We start from the raw sequence: 15,534 nt of genomic DNA, 5'->3' as shown, positions 1-15,534 counted from the left end.
TGTATTAAAACTTATTATTACATATTACGTATTTATTTGTAAAACTTTTTGATAATTACATTTGGTATTTCTCAAGGTATTGGACAAAACTCTATTCAACCATGTTTTTGGTTGACTTTTGCAGCATCAAAAGCTCAAATCAATCTCCTTGTGTGTTGGCCTCATTATATACTTATATAATAGCGTTATATATTTATATAATACTCTTCCAGTCCTAAATATAAAATTTTTATACTAATATATATATATAAAAGAGTCATATATTTAGGACCGGAAAAGCAATATTCTTTAGTCAAACAGATTGTGTTGGATTTGAATTGGGACCACATACATTTAAGTCAGTAATATAATAGTTTTCATTTGTTTCTGATCATTATATTTTTCTGTGTGGCATTGTATCAAGTGAGGTATCTCGACAGCTACGAGCCTTCGTTTTGGCGCGTTTTGAAAAAGGAGTTAATATGCAAATTTGTTACAGTTTTCAATCAGAAGTGTTGGATACTTGAATTTTTTTTGTGTAAATTTGGTCCAAAAGTTGAAAAACATAGCAGTATTGCACCCTAGTAATAAAATTGTGACGTTAAACGTTAACAGTTTTAGCGGTAAAGAATAATATTATCATGATTTTAAATTTTTGAGACAAATTTGCACTTCAAAAAAACTTTTAGGTGGCTGATACCCCTTAGTAAAAACTTTCAGGGTATAAAAATAAACAAAACAACTGAAGCCTTCACAAAAGGCTAAGTTTGTGCATTCTTCCATCAGCAAGCTTAGTTGTTTGTGCTCTTACAAAGGAATGGTCTAGTAATGCTGCAGCAGATAGCCGGAGTTCTTGTGAAGCAGAGTTCCAGAAAATCTTTACCCTCTTGGCATAACCCTTCTGGTATGGGCGGATGTTGCTGTTCAACACAAACTTTATAGAAGGCCTGCACCTGCTTAGTAAATGAATTTGTTCTGGTTATATAATTAATCAATTAATTAATAAATGAAAGCTCCATATATGGGATATAATTCCAAGATTATTTTGATGAAAAAATATACCCAAATTTCTCACTTGTCCTTGCATTTAACCAAGGCACTCCTTCATTAACGCCAGACCTAAAGATTAGCTAGTCGTTTGAGTGCATTATTATATGCTTTGTCTACTGTTCTAAGATTGTAAGTGTTATGTTTGTGCTGGGTAAAGCAACAATAAAGAGAATTTAAGTTTACATGCAAATAGAGAAGTCATATATATTATCCAATGCAACGTTAGCTCTGTGCGCGCGCGCGCGCGCGCGCATATATGTATAGGAGTGTAGAAGTGTTTACCGGCTCAAAACCAGGCCAAGGACGCTTCCCTGAGAACATTTTAATGATTACACAACCCAAACTCCATATATCAGCAGCAGAAGCTTCACGCGAGCTCTTATATTCTATTTTTCGAAGAACCTTCATGTACGAGGAACAAGTTTATTAAAACATACTACTTTATAACATATAATGTAGAGTATGAAAATATATACCTCTAGGGCTGCATAATATGGAGTTCCTGACTTTGAGTGCTTGCCCACGGATTCTGCTAGCTATTGAACATAGAAAAGCCAGTTAAGTTAATGATTTGACTCTTGGGAGCATCATAGCAATGCCAAGGGTTAAGTACTAATTCATTTTGAATATAAGATTCAATCGACTAATTTGAAAATATTAAAAAAGTTAAATAAATTTTTTAAAGTATTATATTTGTTGTTTTCTTCAACCTAATTTGCCCAACTTAAAAACTGATATATAATCTAACAATACACATAAGTATTTTAGAGAGATCATGTAAGATATGCTATAATTAATTAGTTTTTTATCTTCCCCAATTTTTTCAAATCAGTAAATTAGATTGTATATTAATAATTGAAAGTAGTATTGTGGGACACACGCCTGATCCTAAACATGAAACATCATCTTAAATTACTGGAGATATGAAGCCTCATGTTCAAAAATCAACGGCATTGACGTGAATACATGTGGTACAAGGGATCCAAGAACTTACATGCTTGGCCAAACCAAAGCTAATCAGCTTTACTATGTTGTTAGAATAAACAAGTAGATTGTCTGGCTTTATGTCCCTATGTAATCATACATACAAAAATAAAGAAAGAATGAGAGGTTGGGGGAATAAATTAATTAAGGTAATCCCAACATTAGTTGAAAATTAGTTATCCTACAAGATGTGTGTTACAAGGACCAAAACTCACGCAGTATTCCATGTAATAAGTATGGGAACATACCTATGAACAACTCTTTTATTATACAGGCAATCCAACCCAGAGAGAATTTGTTCAGTGAAATGTCGAATTAAAGGTCCATGTAAAACGCCTAGTTCCAAGATATATTTCTTCAGTGAACCTAGTTGGATGTATAGAGAAATGTAGCGTCCAACCTGCTCATTGCATGAACCAATAAGTGATCAATTAATTGTGCATATAGTTCCCTCATCAACTTCAATGAGGAGAATACTTACAATTTCATTTCCATAACACTTCACAGTGTTTGGATTTTCCAATTGACTGAGAATTTTGATTCCCTGAAAAAACAGACACACTTGTTACACCAACTTGTCACAGGAATTCCACTCCATGGGGAAAAGAATTCATAAAATTGGAATGATAGCTTTTATTGTATTTTAGTTTGTGCTATCTAGGAAAGATTAAACGCCTCAGAAACATAAAAATAATTAATCCTTGTTTGTATAAGAAAGAAAGCCAGGAATGGCACACCTCTTCCTGGGTGACCTCCTTTCCTGGGAAGAAGTAGAGAAACAGAGGTGGCAGGAGAAGGTAAAGCAGTCGGACGAGACGAATAAGAAGTTCAACCAGAATTATGGCGTTCATGATCCTTTCAAAGAATGGCATTTGTGAAGTTGGGGGACTTATTGACAACTGGAAAACAGCGAAAAGCTTTATTGAGACAAACCAGTGGGAGGCGTCAACGTAGAGACGAAATTGAAGCCTTATTATTGTGCCCCGTAAAAGCACCGCCATCACGGAAACAAGAGCTCCTCCCACCACCACAAGTTTTGCAGCCGTGCCGGCTTCCATGAGTGAGGCTACACGAGCTCTGAGATGTGGACAATTTCCCCGTACAGTACTCTTTCTCAAACCCAAAATCGATTCAGATCTATCAGTTGCATCTTCTAGCTTCTGGGCCATGTCTGCATCATGATTGACTACCATTGGTCTTTGTCCCGTTGCCAACAAGTCAATCTATTTGACTATATTTGAAAGGGATCACCTAATGTCTTCTTTTTCTAAAAGCAAAAGAAGCAACATTAGTTGCCGTTTTTCCCACAAGCAGCAGCAATGGTGGCTTCTGAATATGAGAGCTTTTGGGATGAATCATTCTTCTTCTGGGCGAACATGTCTACGGATAGAGTAGGTTGCAGGAAGAAAGGAAGAAGAAGACGCCCCCAATAATCAAACTACTTATCTGCATATAGAGAAGGAAAGACCAAAACGTGATCAAAAGAACGCCAAAGAGGTGTTTTTCATGTATTTGTTTCGTAAACCATAAAAGTAATTTTAAAATTATAGTTTGGTTTTCATTAAAAAAAAAAAGAAACCCGGGGAACAGGTCAGCTAAATTTACCTGGAGAGAGACCACACCGTGAGTGCAAGTTGCAGAGGAGGGAAGAAGCAAGCGGTTGGGTGGGGAATGAGTTGGATTTACTGATAATATAGGGTTCAAGACTGGAGAGAAAAACAGAGTCAGCCAATGTCGTCTCCTGACCACAGAAGTCAGTCGCCATGTTTGACTGAAGGGTTTTTTTTTTTTTTTGGGGGGCCAGCGTTTGACTGAAGTTTTTGATCATTACCTTCTAGAAGATTGATCTCTTTGTTTCATGGAACTAGCACCAACCCCCGGGCATGACATTTCATTAACCAAAAAAAAAAAAACCAACTGTTATTTGAAACAAAACATCAACTATCATACTTATATTAGATTAAGCGAGTGTTTGGATGGAAAAGAGCGAGTGGTTGGATTGGGAATGAGTTGGATTTACCAATAATACAGTGATGAAGACTGCAAAATAAGGAGAGACAAACACGGTCAGCAAATAAACTGGCCACACAAGTCATCAGTCGCAATGTTTGACTGAAGTTTTTTATCTTTACCTTGCAGAGCATTGATCTCTTTATTTTATAGCATTGATTAATCATATAAAAACTAGATAATTAATTTAAGGATTATTACAAATATGCATGTTCTTAAACTATTCTCTTCAATCATAAGTATTAAATAATTAGAATTGTCCATTGGTGAGAATCTCTTAGAATTAATAGAGATATTTCGAGAAAAGATGATATAAAAATAAATTGACATCTTATATTTATAATCAAATTTAATCCTAACTGAATCATGTATTAAGGACCGAGGTAATAATTAACATGACGTTTAGGGCATGTCAGAATAGTCATCCTTTTGAAAATACTGGGAATGAAATCAGGTTATTTGTCCCAAAGGAATTGGCCGATCTTAAACTAGTGCCCCGGGGATAAAGTATCATAAAGGGTCCGGACGGACTAAAATTGTATTTGCAAGGATTGATACGTAGAAGTTAGATACTAACGATTAAAATTATAAGTAAAATTAAATTTGTGACCTCTTCTTTATAAAAATATTTTTCTAGCACTGGAGTATGAGGTTATTAGCTTTTTCTTGACATCATATAATGTGATTACCACCTGTGCTCAATCAATACTACTCATCAATTTAAATTGTTCATTAATAGCCAGCCATTTCTTTTAATTTACTATGTAATATGTGATTTTTAATCAATGTGGAATTCATTCATTGTTAAGTACTACGGCTGATCTTTAATATGATTGAGTATTCAACTTGGCTCTAAATATAATATTTCAATCTACTTTAATTCTCTCTAACATTTATCTATTTTGTCATCAAGTAATAATACACATTGTTAATAAAAATATTTTATAAAAAATAATATTTATTGATAAAGAATTATTAACTAAACTAATTTTTTTAATACCTATAAATTAGTTGTATAATTTTTATATTACTGATCAGAGAGAGGCAGAACAATCATAAATAATTATCCAATAGCCATTTTAGACCTCTCATTTGTTTTCATCTGATGTTCTCTGACTTGACTGCTTTGCTTTCGTTTACTTAGAGGCAAGGAAAGTATCAGAGCATTTTCCCACAACGAAAAGAGATATTTTTAAGAAAAAAATTCTTAAAAAATACTTTTAAATTTTAAAATTTCACATCAGCTTAGTTCGCTACACTTTAATAATAATTAATAACATTTGAAAAACAAATAATAACACATTTTTGTGGTTATTTCTAATTTAAAATTTTGGTATTTTAAATTTATTTTTTTGGGTTTTTCTTATTTTTTAAAAGCCATGTCATAAAAATCAATGTATACTAAAAATAACTAAAATCATATCTTTATAATACTACTTTTAGTCCTTAATATAAGAACTACTTGACTAATTAAAGTAGATTAAGAAAATTAGCTAGCTTAGTTGTTTGTAATAACTATGTTGATTTCCTTAAAATATTTTTACTAATCAAATGTATTGTCTATAATTATTATTTGATAAGACTTTTAATATATACAACTACTATAATGACTCTCTTGAAAAAAAAAAGCTAAATAACATTTAAAATCAAACTAAAAGTTAAACTAGTTATTATATTAAGAATAAAATAAAGCTACTGTAAAACTAATTATCACTTGGTAAAACAAAGAGATGGTTCAAGGGTATTACCCGGAAAAAAAAACACAAACAAACAGAACAGAACAGAGATATGGTTCAAAGAAAGCTTTGAGTCTTCGTCTTGGAGCGTTAGCCGCACTCTCCATATTGAATTCAAAGCCAGCAACTAACGAAGGAACTGAACAGTGTTTTATCCTTTGACCAACCAAAAAAAAAAAAAAAGAACAGTGTTTTATCCATTCTTTTATTTACACGTTATTTTGATAAATAAATATCTCCCAAAATTTTTGAGAGGAAGGATTAACATTTAATACGTTTTTTTTTTCAATTTTAACCTTATTTACTTATCCTCTCTTTTATCACACTCCTTCTTATAACATTTTGTTCATAGTTTCTCTTTTATTTTTTTTTCTCATTTATTATAAGAATATATTTATTGCTTTTAAATAATTTTTCAATATACGTAAATTTATTATTTGTAATTTATAGGGTTAATATAATCTTTGGTTTATTAAGTTTGTCTTCGTTTTGGTTTTGATTCCTCAAGTTTTAAACTATAAGTTTTGGATCTTGAAAGAACAAAATAATCTAAGTTTTTATTACATTATAAGGACTAATGTCATGAATGAAAAGAAAGCTAAGAGACCAAAATCTATAATTTGAAATTTGAGATCAAAACCAAAATTAGGAAATCAAAATTTGAATTAATCCAAGTTTATGAAAAAAAAATCACAGAAAATAAACTTCTAAACTGCCGGAGAAAGTAAATTTTTAGACTTATAACAAGGGAAACAAAAGAATATCATTTTTACTTTTAAATTTTTTTTTGCCAAAATTCTTACTTCTAAATTTCACACCAACTTTTAAATTCTTACTTTATTTTATTTATAAATATCGTTTTGCTTTGACCCAAAAAAAACAGTTAGAAAGTGCAATACTTCCATACCACAAGTGAGATTCCACATTTCAGTGCATCCTTATTTTTAATTCAACTATTCTTTCAAAGGTCATCATTCTAAAGGCAACACAGTCTATATAGCTGTTTTTGGTGTCTTGACTTTTCAAACCTGTGAAATTGATATACTACTTTTGATCCTAATTATAAGAGCTAGTTGATTAATTTGAGGAGATTAAGAAAATAAATTAAATTAGTTATTTGTAATACATAGGTGTTGTCTTTCCTAAAATATCTTTGCTAATAAAGTATATTGGTTAGAATTACCCTTATTACAAGGATTACCTTAAAAAAATACATAAATATGAGAGACAAAATAGATTAGGATCTTATATTTAGGATCAAAATAAAAGTCAAACAAAGTATTATATTAAGGACTGGAAGTAGTATACAAATAAACTCTTCCTCCACGTCACTTATGAATTGTAACCTTACTTTATTTTATTTATAAATATCATTTTGCTTTAACCTAAAAAAAAAGTTAGAAAGTGCAATACTTCCATGCCCCAAGTGAGATTCCACATTTCAGTGCATCCCTATTTTTAATTCAACTATTCTTTCAAAGGTCATCATTCTAAAGGCAACACAGTCTATATAGCTGTTTTTGGTGTCTTGACTTTTCAAACCTATGAAATCGATATATTACTTTTGGTCTTAATTATAAGAGCTAGTTGATTAATTTGAAGAGATTAAAAAAATAAATTAAGTTAGTTATTTGTAATACATAGGTGTTGTCTTTCCTAAAATATCTTTGCTAATAAAGTATATTGATTAGAATTACCCTTATTACAAAGACTACCTTGAAAAAAATACATAAATATGATAGACAAAATAGATTAGGATCTTATATTTAAGACCAAAATGAAAGTCAAACAAGGTATTATATTAAGGACAGGAAGTAATATACAAATAAACTCTTCCTCCACGTCACTTATGAATTGTAAACTTACTTTATTTTATTTATAAATATCATTTTGCTTTAACCTAAAAAGAAGTTAGAAAGTCCCCTGGTCAAAAAAAATAAAAAGAAGTTAGAAAGTGCAATACTTCCATGCCACAAGTGAGATTCCACATTTCAGTGTATCCCTATTTTTAATTCAACTATTCTTTCAAAGGTCATCATATATTCTAAAGGCAACACAGTCTACGTAGCTCTTTTTGGTGTCTTGACTTTTCAAACCTGTGAAATCGATATATATATATATATATATATATAAACTCTTCCTCCACGTCACTTATGAATTGTAACCTTACTTTATTTTATTTATAAATATCATTTTGCTTTGACCTTAAAAAAAAAAGGTTAGAAAGTGCAATACTTCCATACCACAAGTGAGATTCCATATTTCAGTGTATCCTTATTTTTAATTCAACTATTCTTTCAAAGGTCATCATTCTAAAGGCAACACAGTCTACATAGCTCTTTTTTGGTGTCTTGACTTTTCAAAACTGTGAAATCGATATATATAAATAAACTCTTCCTCCACGTCACTTTTAAAAATAGTTAACATTGACTCTGTGAAGTTATGTATTTGTTGAATAATTCATGATTATTATTGATGGAAAGGCCTAGAGGACCATTACATTGTGTGTATCAATTAGGAGTGGAAACAAGCCAGCCGGCTTGTCAGGAGCCTATGACCTGACTTGCATTTGGTCTAGCTTGGTCTGACCTGTTTTTTAAAAGAGACTAGGCTCAGGCCTGTTTAAAAGCCTGTTAACTAAACAGGCCAGGCTTAGGGTTTCTAAAAAGCCTGTTAGGCCAGCCTGAACTTGTTAAAAATTTATAATTATAATATATGAAAAAATTAGTTAATAGTATGTGCCCTTTTAATTTATTTTTTAATTTTAATATATAGTTAATAGTTTAATCATTTCTTAGATTTTGAAGTTTAGTTGACAAGTAAAAATACAAATATAATTTAAAATAATAATATCAATAAATAATGTGATCTCTAAATCTTAAAAAATATAAATAAAATAGGAAAGAAAAATTTTGTTCCAAGAATGATAAATTAATTAACTTATATATTATGTTAATTAAATTATGATACATTCTTTATTCATTGCAAAATTAATAGTTTTTCTCTCTTTATTTATTTGTCTTAATTTTAATTTTTTGTGTGCACTTAGACGTAGTCTTGTTTCAAATTTTGACATACAATTACAACTAATTTTCAATAATATCCTTGTAAATTATAATTAAGATTTAAAATAGTACTTATGATATTAAAATTTAAATAAAAGACAAGACTAAAAAATTAATTATTATGTACGCTTTTTTTAATCTTAGTTTTTTTAAAAATATATATATAACTGTAATTTGAATTTTTTAAAAATACAGGTTTTTTAACAAGCTTTAGGCCAAGTTAGGCCTTTATACATGCCAGGCTCAAGCTGAAAAGTAGCTTGTAACAGGCTACAGGCCAGGCTCAGACTAATAGGCCACAAAACTTGCCTAGCCTGTTAAGAGCAAGGCCTAGCCTGGCCTGGTCTATTTCCATCTTTAGTATCGGTGTATAACACATATAAATATTGACTCCTTGGGCCGAGGCCCAATACAAGAAAGGAAGACTTCTGGGTAAAAGAACATCTAACACAAATATCAACCAAAAAACCAATTGAGATTGAGTCTAGCGAAAGGGGTTAGTTTGGTGAACCAAGGTTCGAATTTCTATTGGTAGAGGTGTCCACATTTAGTGCCGACAGTGTTTCGAATAGGATTGCCTCCAATAGAAGGATACCTTTGTTTTAGCCAAAAAAAAATATCAACCAAAATAATACAAGAAAATAAATCCTCTTAACAGATTCCACAGTTAAATTATTGTTCAAAGTCATCATAAATGATATATGGTTTGCAATTGAGATTTTCGGGCTTTATGTCTTATGGCTCAATTATGTGACTGCGTAAAACATTGTTTTAATAGGCTTTGAAATCCGGTCAAATAAAAGGCATTGCAAATGTTGATTGTGCTTGCCTTTTTTAAGTATATAAAAAAAATAAAAACTAGAAAAATCATTTCTTTAAGGTTGTTGAAAACTACTATTTTTTAAATTATAAATAAGTTTCTTTTAAAAACAAAGTCTTAGCCCCATCTTTTATTATTCACTATAATTTTAATTGAATTTTTACTTCATAACCTTCTTTTCTTTATTTTAAATACAAGACAATAATTATTGTTAAAAATAAGATATTTTCTTTCTTTTTTTACCAGCAAATAAGATATTTCCTCTTTCCTAAATTTTTAAAACATTTATATAAATAATTTTTTTGAGTTGTTAAAGATTATTTTTCAAAATTTTCCATATCCTTATAAGTTTTTTGTAAAAACAAAATATTAGCACAATTTTTTATCTTTTCGTATAATGTTTTAAAATTTTTATTATGCAGCTTTCTCTTTATTTTTTAAATTATTCCACATCCTTAAAAGTTTCATCTAGAAACAAAATCTTAATACAATCTTTCAAAGATATTTTTCACAAATTCTATTGTGAAAAATAAAATAATACAAAATTTGGACAAAAAAGCTCTAACCCTCTTTCAGATTTCATTATACAGTTTGAAATGAGAGAGAATAGAAGATATAATGCCTAATGAAATTTGTGCATGAATATCTTTATGAGACTTGTTCAAAAATAAGATCTTAGAAATATAAATTTTATTTTTTAAATTTATTTATTCTATTTTAAATAAATCACAAAAATTATGGACATTGGAGGAAAATAAACCCTGGCCCTTTTCAATTTGACAAGAGGCGGGAGAAAAAAAAGAAACGCATGTTGTGAAGCAATGGAGAGGAAAGAAGCGCAAGAGGAGAGATAACAGAGTGAAGCGAGAACCACATAAGGCTAAATTGCAAGTGGTGCAGTAACAAACAGATGGAGAAGAGACCAATATTATTTAAGTGCATCATAATTAAATCAGTGAGGTTTACTTGCCTCATTGAGAAGCATCCAAATCAGAACCATCAAAATAAAAAGCAAAGAAAATTTATAATAATAAAACTATTGTAAATTTAAATAAAGTAAATTCACCTCATTGAAGTTTACTCATTTCCGTATGACATGTAAAAGCAGCTTGTCCTCTCAATTTCCCAAGTAAAGCCATGAGATTCATTAAATTGCCCAAATAGCATCTACTATCAACAAATCCAAAATAAAATCATGCTAATAGACTTCTCTTGCCTCAGTAATTATAGTTACCCCTTACCATGAGCCTCCCTTATCATTAGGTAATCTAACTCTGGTCCTTAATATAAGAGTTAGTTGGCTAATTTGAATAGATTAAGAAAAGGAACTAGTTAAGTTAGTTATTTATAATAAATAGGTATTGTCTTTCTTAAAATATCCTTACTAATCAAATGTATTGGTTGTAACTACCATTATTATAAGGACTATTTTAGAAAAAAAAAAGGTTAAATATGAGAGATAAAGTAGATTGAGTTATTATATTTAGAACCAAAATAAAAATCAAACAAACTCTTATATTAAGGACGGGAGGTGGTAGTTACCTTTTACACATAAATAGCAATGACCATTTTGTTTTCTTATTATTCACCCTACATAATGTGTGCTATAATATTTTTATATCTTTGAAATGCTCAAAGTATTGGCTACAATTAATTTTTTAGTTTCAATAATTTTATAAGTTTGTTCCTTGTGGGTAATTAATTTATTTGTTTTGGTTGTTTCAACTTCTTTTAGGATTACTTTTCCTACGTGTTTATATTGTTTTCTTAATATTTTTAAATTAGTTTTGAGTACATTATGATTTATGTTGAATCAGCCCTCTAACAATTAATATTATTTGAAAATAAATATTTAAAAATATGGATTCATTATGATATTTCCAAGTGAAAACCTACGCAGTTTGATTGTACACCTATTTTATAGTAACTACATGAGTTGTTTGAGTAAAAATGATTCCAAAAGGCTAAGTTTTCGCGATGGTTTGGAACCTCTCTTCTTTCTTCTTTTTTTTTTTTTTAACCATTGGATTAATACTTTAACAGTTCAGATTTAAATCTTTTTAAAATTATTATTAATTATAAAGCTAAATAATAAACTACAAAGTCTATCAAAATTTAATTATAATGGTTTGCAAATGTACTAAATATTTTTAAAATTATTTTTATAAATAGTTTATAAAAATTAAAATATTACATGTTAAAATATGTTAATCTAATGGTTAGAAAAGAAAGAGGACGAGAGAGGATGGGAAGGGAAGAGGAGAGGTTCCGAGAGGGGGAAGGTAGCACCAGTTTAAATATTCTAAGACTGAACTTGTTCCACAATGTTCTTTTTTGATTTTGCTCCGGGGAACAGTTTTCCAACACAAGTTTAAACCAAGTTTTGAAAATTTATAAACATAAGGACAAAACTTAAGCATGCATGGTTTGGTTTTGTATAGGATTTGCCAGCAGTTTTTCCCATAAAAAATATCAACATATCGGTGAGTTTCAGCACCAAATAAAAAATCTCTCTCCCCCCCCCATATATATATATATATATATATATATATATAAAGTAGAAGTATGTCGAGATTGGAAGTTAATTCAGCCCTATATAACTTGGCAGAATAGCCGTAATCATCTATACTATCATAATTCTCTTCTCTTTCTTTCTCTATCTTTAGGATTTTCTTTCCTCTGTTGTGCCTTTTCTGCAAGTCTGTGCTTTCATGAAGACAAGAATGGATGTTGTAGTAATTCTGAAGCTGATAGCCGCTTGGCTGGATTTCTTTCGAAGCACAATTGGACAAACTCTTGACCCTCAGTCGACAAATCCATTGGTATTTCAGGATCTGGCTTGTTCCAACACACTTCTCGGTTGACCTGCCGCTGCATAAAATGATTCTATTTAATACTCCCTCCGTTCCTTATTATAAGAGACAAATAACCGAAGTACGTTGATCAAAAAAACAGTTAAAATTAGTTAAGAACAATTAATGTGTAAAAAGTATAATTTTTTTCCAAAAATGCCCTCATTAATAAGGAGAGAGAACATGAAAGAGAACAATTAAATTATTAAAAGAAAGAGAAGTGGGAGGGAGAGAGAGTGTGAGTTGGAAATAATAAATATGGGTAAAATAGTAAATCAATACAAAAAAGTAGAGACAACTTGTAAGTGTCTCTTATATATAGGAACATGCCATAAACATCAAATGTCTCTTATAATAAAGGACGGAGGGAGTAATAAGTTTAACTATAATTGAAACATCAGTTATTTACCACCCTACTTAGTGTATATATATTTGTCTGAATAGAAAATGAAAGACAGTAACTGTTGAGAAGTGTTATACCCAATCAAGATCAAGCCAAGGGCGCTTCCCTGTGAACATTTCAATGATTACACAACCCAAACTCCATATATCAGCGCTATAGGCTTCACCCGAGCTGCTATATTCTTGATTCTGAAGAGTCTGTATGAGAAACATGGTTTATTAATTAATTAATAGTTCTGGTAAATTATGATGATATATATATAAAGTATGAAAAATGCAGATACCTCTGGAGCTGCATAATGTGAAGTTCCCCACAAGGAGTCACTGCCCATAGATTCATGCCCCTGTTCAACACAGAAAAGCCCCTTAGCCTTGCTGACTCAGAGGGACTAAAAAGTGAAGAGGACAAAAACATTATTGTTGAATAAGTGAAGAGGAGGAAAGAAGTGTTAAAGGGATAAGGAAATATTAATACTCCTCCGGTCTTTATTATAAGACCCATTTAACTAATTTGATTAAATTAGGTAAGTTAGTTAATTATAAAAAATGTGGCACGATTTTCCTAAAACACCATAATCATCTTTCTTAATACCTCCTCTTTCTCTTCTACTTGATTATAGTTGAGGGAGTATTCATAAAGGTAATTTAGAGAAAATTGATAAATGAGAAATGGGTCTTATATTTAGGACCAAAACCAACTCAACAATTGGGCCCTATATTAAGGACCGGAGGAGTAATTTCATTATATAGAAAATAACTGTAACTGAGCTAATAGGCAAGGTTAATTTGTTTACTAGATGCAACAGGAGAGATATTCAAGTACTTACATGTTTAGCCAAACCAAAGTCAATAAGCTTTACAAAGCCATAAGAATCAACGAGAATGTTATCCGCCTTGATATCCCTATATAAGCATAAGAGCAAAGGGGAAAAAGTTGAATTACTTAAGATTAAAACAATACTCCCTCCGTTCCTTATTATAAGAGACAAATAACCGAAGTACGTTGATAAAAAAAACAGTTAAAATTAGTTAAGAACAATTAATGTGTAAAAAGTATAATTTTTTTCCAAAAATGCCCTCATTAATAAGGAGAGAGAGCATGAGAAAGAATAATTAAATTATTAAAAGAAAGAGAAGTGGGAGGGAGAGAGAGTGTGAGTTGGAGATAATAAATATGGGTAAAATAGTAAATCAACACAAAAAAGTAGAGACAACTTGTAAGTGTCTCTTATATATAGGAACATGCCATAAGCATCAAATGTCTCTTATAATAAGGAACGGAGGGAGTATATTTTATTACCAATTTGGCTGGACCATACGGTTGATGAGTATAATTAAGCGCAAATCACGACGAAATATTTGCATATCATTATAAACCAAGCAGTTGGAGGGAGATCGATGAACATACCAAAAATAGATAATACTTGCAGTTCCATGGAACTGATGCAGTATTGCACATAATACTACTGAGTACAGAGACAGGATTATGGAATGCATACCTGTGGACTATTCTTTTGCTGTGTAAGTAAGCCAACGCAGAGAGAATTTGGAAACTGATATCTTTAACTAAACGTTCGTGGAAAGCTCCGCGTTCACTGATGTATCTCGTCAGTGTCCCAGTTTCAACATATTCCATGAGTAGCCATATCTGGTTTCCAACCTAAACCGACATGTGTTAACTAGACACCGCACGCAAAATGTAAAAACTTATGGCTACTCAGTGCACAACTTACTCTTTCACTGCCATAATACTTTATAATATTCGGATGTTCCAGTTGGCTGAGAATTTCGTTTTCCTAAACACAAAAACACACTTTAGCCCGGTATGGTATGATGAAGTGTGTGAATTTTGTTTCGTTTTCTTTTAATGTATTTCTGTTATCGTCATTATCTACCAATAATTCTGTACCTTTTTTATGATCTTAAAGCGATAGCACAATCACTTTACCGTTCAGAAGCTACGCATGGCGTAATTTGTATTCTGTAAAGTTATATTAATGTTTGTTAGGCAAGTAAAAAGGATCATATGAATATAATAATGTGCCTTGTTCATTCCTTTGTCAATCCAGGCACAAATTCTTTTCTCTCTTTCTTCTATTCTATTTGAAAGACACCTTAAAATCTTTGACTTTCTGATTCTTCAAACAAACATTGTAATAAAAGACATACCTTAATGTTGTCAGGATTGTCAGGGTCTTTTAGTTTCTTTACTGCACTTAAGTGTCCAGTTTCTCTGTCATAAATGAAAAGCACAACACATTCGTGTTTTTTATGGCTACACAAGTGTCTACATAATTCATTAATTATTCACTAAGAAATGATGAAATGAAGAAAATAAGATCAAAATGTGAATCTAGTCTGAGAATTGTATACATACCTGTTACAGGCAACATGAACAGATGCGAATTCACCGTCGCCAATAGGGGGATCCCGTATTTCCCATTGGCTAAAAGCTGAGGTACAAGAAGAGACTGAACCAGAAGAATCATAATTGTTTTGATCAACCAACTCATCAGTGTTCAAAGAAACAGCTCCAACTTCGGCAGCCCTGGCAGCATCCTCTGTTTCCCATTGGCTAAAGTTGGTGGCAGAAGAGATTGAATTATTAGAAGAATCATAATCCTGTAGATGAACCA

The 15,534-nt window shown here is 31.0% G+C and overlaps 1 protein-coding gene and 1 long non-coding RNA gene across 3 annotated transcripts; both read right to left on the bottom strand.

Annotated features, from left to right (window-relative positions):
* Window positions 1–605: 605 nt before the first annotated feature.
* Window positions 606–3,455, bottom strand: LOC114714227 (mitogen-activated protein kinase kinase kinase 5-like). Of its 2 annotated transcripts, XM_028898955.1 has the most exons (7): window positions 2,751–3,455; window positions 2,495–2,557; window positions 2,262–2,413; window positions 2,024–2,099; window positions 1,506–1,565; window positions 1,312–1,431; window positions 606–932 (listed from the first exon to the last, which is right to left on the bottom strand). In XM_028898955.1, the coding sequence occupies exons 1-7, from the start codon at window positions 3,204–3,206 to the stop codon at window positions 771–773; spliced, it is 1,089 nt and encodes a 362-aa protein (XP_028754788.1). In that variant the 5' UTR covers window positions 3,207–3,455; the 3' UTR covers window positions 606–770. The 2 variants fall into 2 exon arrangements, with proteins under 2 accessions (XP_028754788.1, XP_028754789.1); XM_028898956.1 differs by lacking the exon at window positions 1,312–1,431.
* A 9,527-nt stretch (window positions 3,456–12,982) lies between these two features.
* On the bottom strand, window positions 12,983–14,429 carry LOC114714229 (uncharacterized). Its single transcript, XR_003737430.1, has 4 exons — window positions 14,398–14,429; window positions 13,726–13,801; window positions 13,183–13,242; window positions 12,983–13,096 (listed from the first exon to the last, which is right to left on the bottom strand). It is a non-coding gene; the product is annotated as an uncharacterized LOC114714229 (long non-coding RNA).
* Between the last annotated feature and the right edge of the window lie 1,105 nt (window positions 14,430–15,534).

The sequence above is a fragment of the Neltuma alba genome, unplaced genomic scaffold, assembly GCF_004799145.2.
Source record: "Neltuma alba isolate B1F8T4 unplaced genomic scaffold, ASM479914v2 tig00011497_pilon, whole genome shotgun sequence".
Lineage (NCBI taxonomy): Eukaryota > Viridiplantae > Streptophyta > Magnoliopsida > Fabales > Fabaceae > Neltuma > Neltuma alba.
Note: the sequence above shows the minus strand (reverse complement) of the source record. Positions and strands in the feature narration are given on the sequence as shown.

Excerpts from the sequence above, each read along its gene's own strand:
- LOC114714227 (XM_028898955.1), bottom strand. The coding sequence starts at position 3,206 with ATGGTAGTCAATCATGATGCAGACATGGCCCAGAAGCTAGAAGATGCA. Across the intron at positions 2,100-2,261 it reads AATAAAAGAGTTGTTCATAG|GGACATAAAGCCAGACAATC; the intron begins GTATGTTCCCAT and ends ATGATTACATAG. Across the intron at positions 1,566-2,023 it reads GCTTTGGTTTGGCCAAGCAT|CTAGCAGAATCCGTGGGCAA; the intron begins GTAAGTTCTTGG and ends TATGTTCAATAG.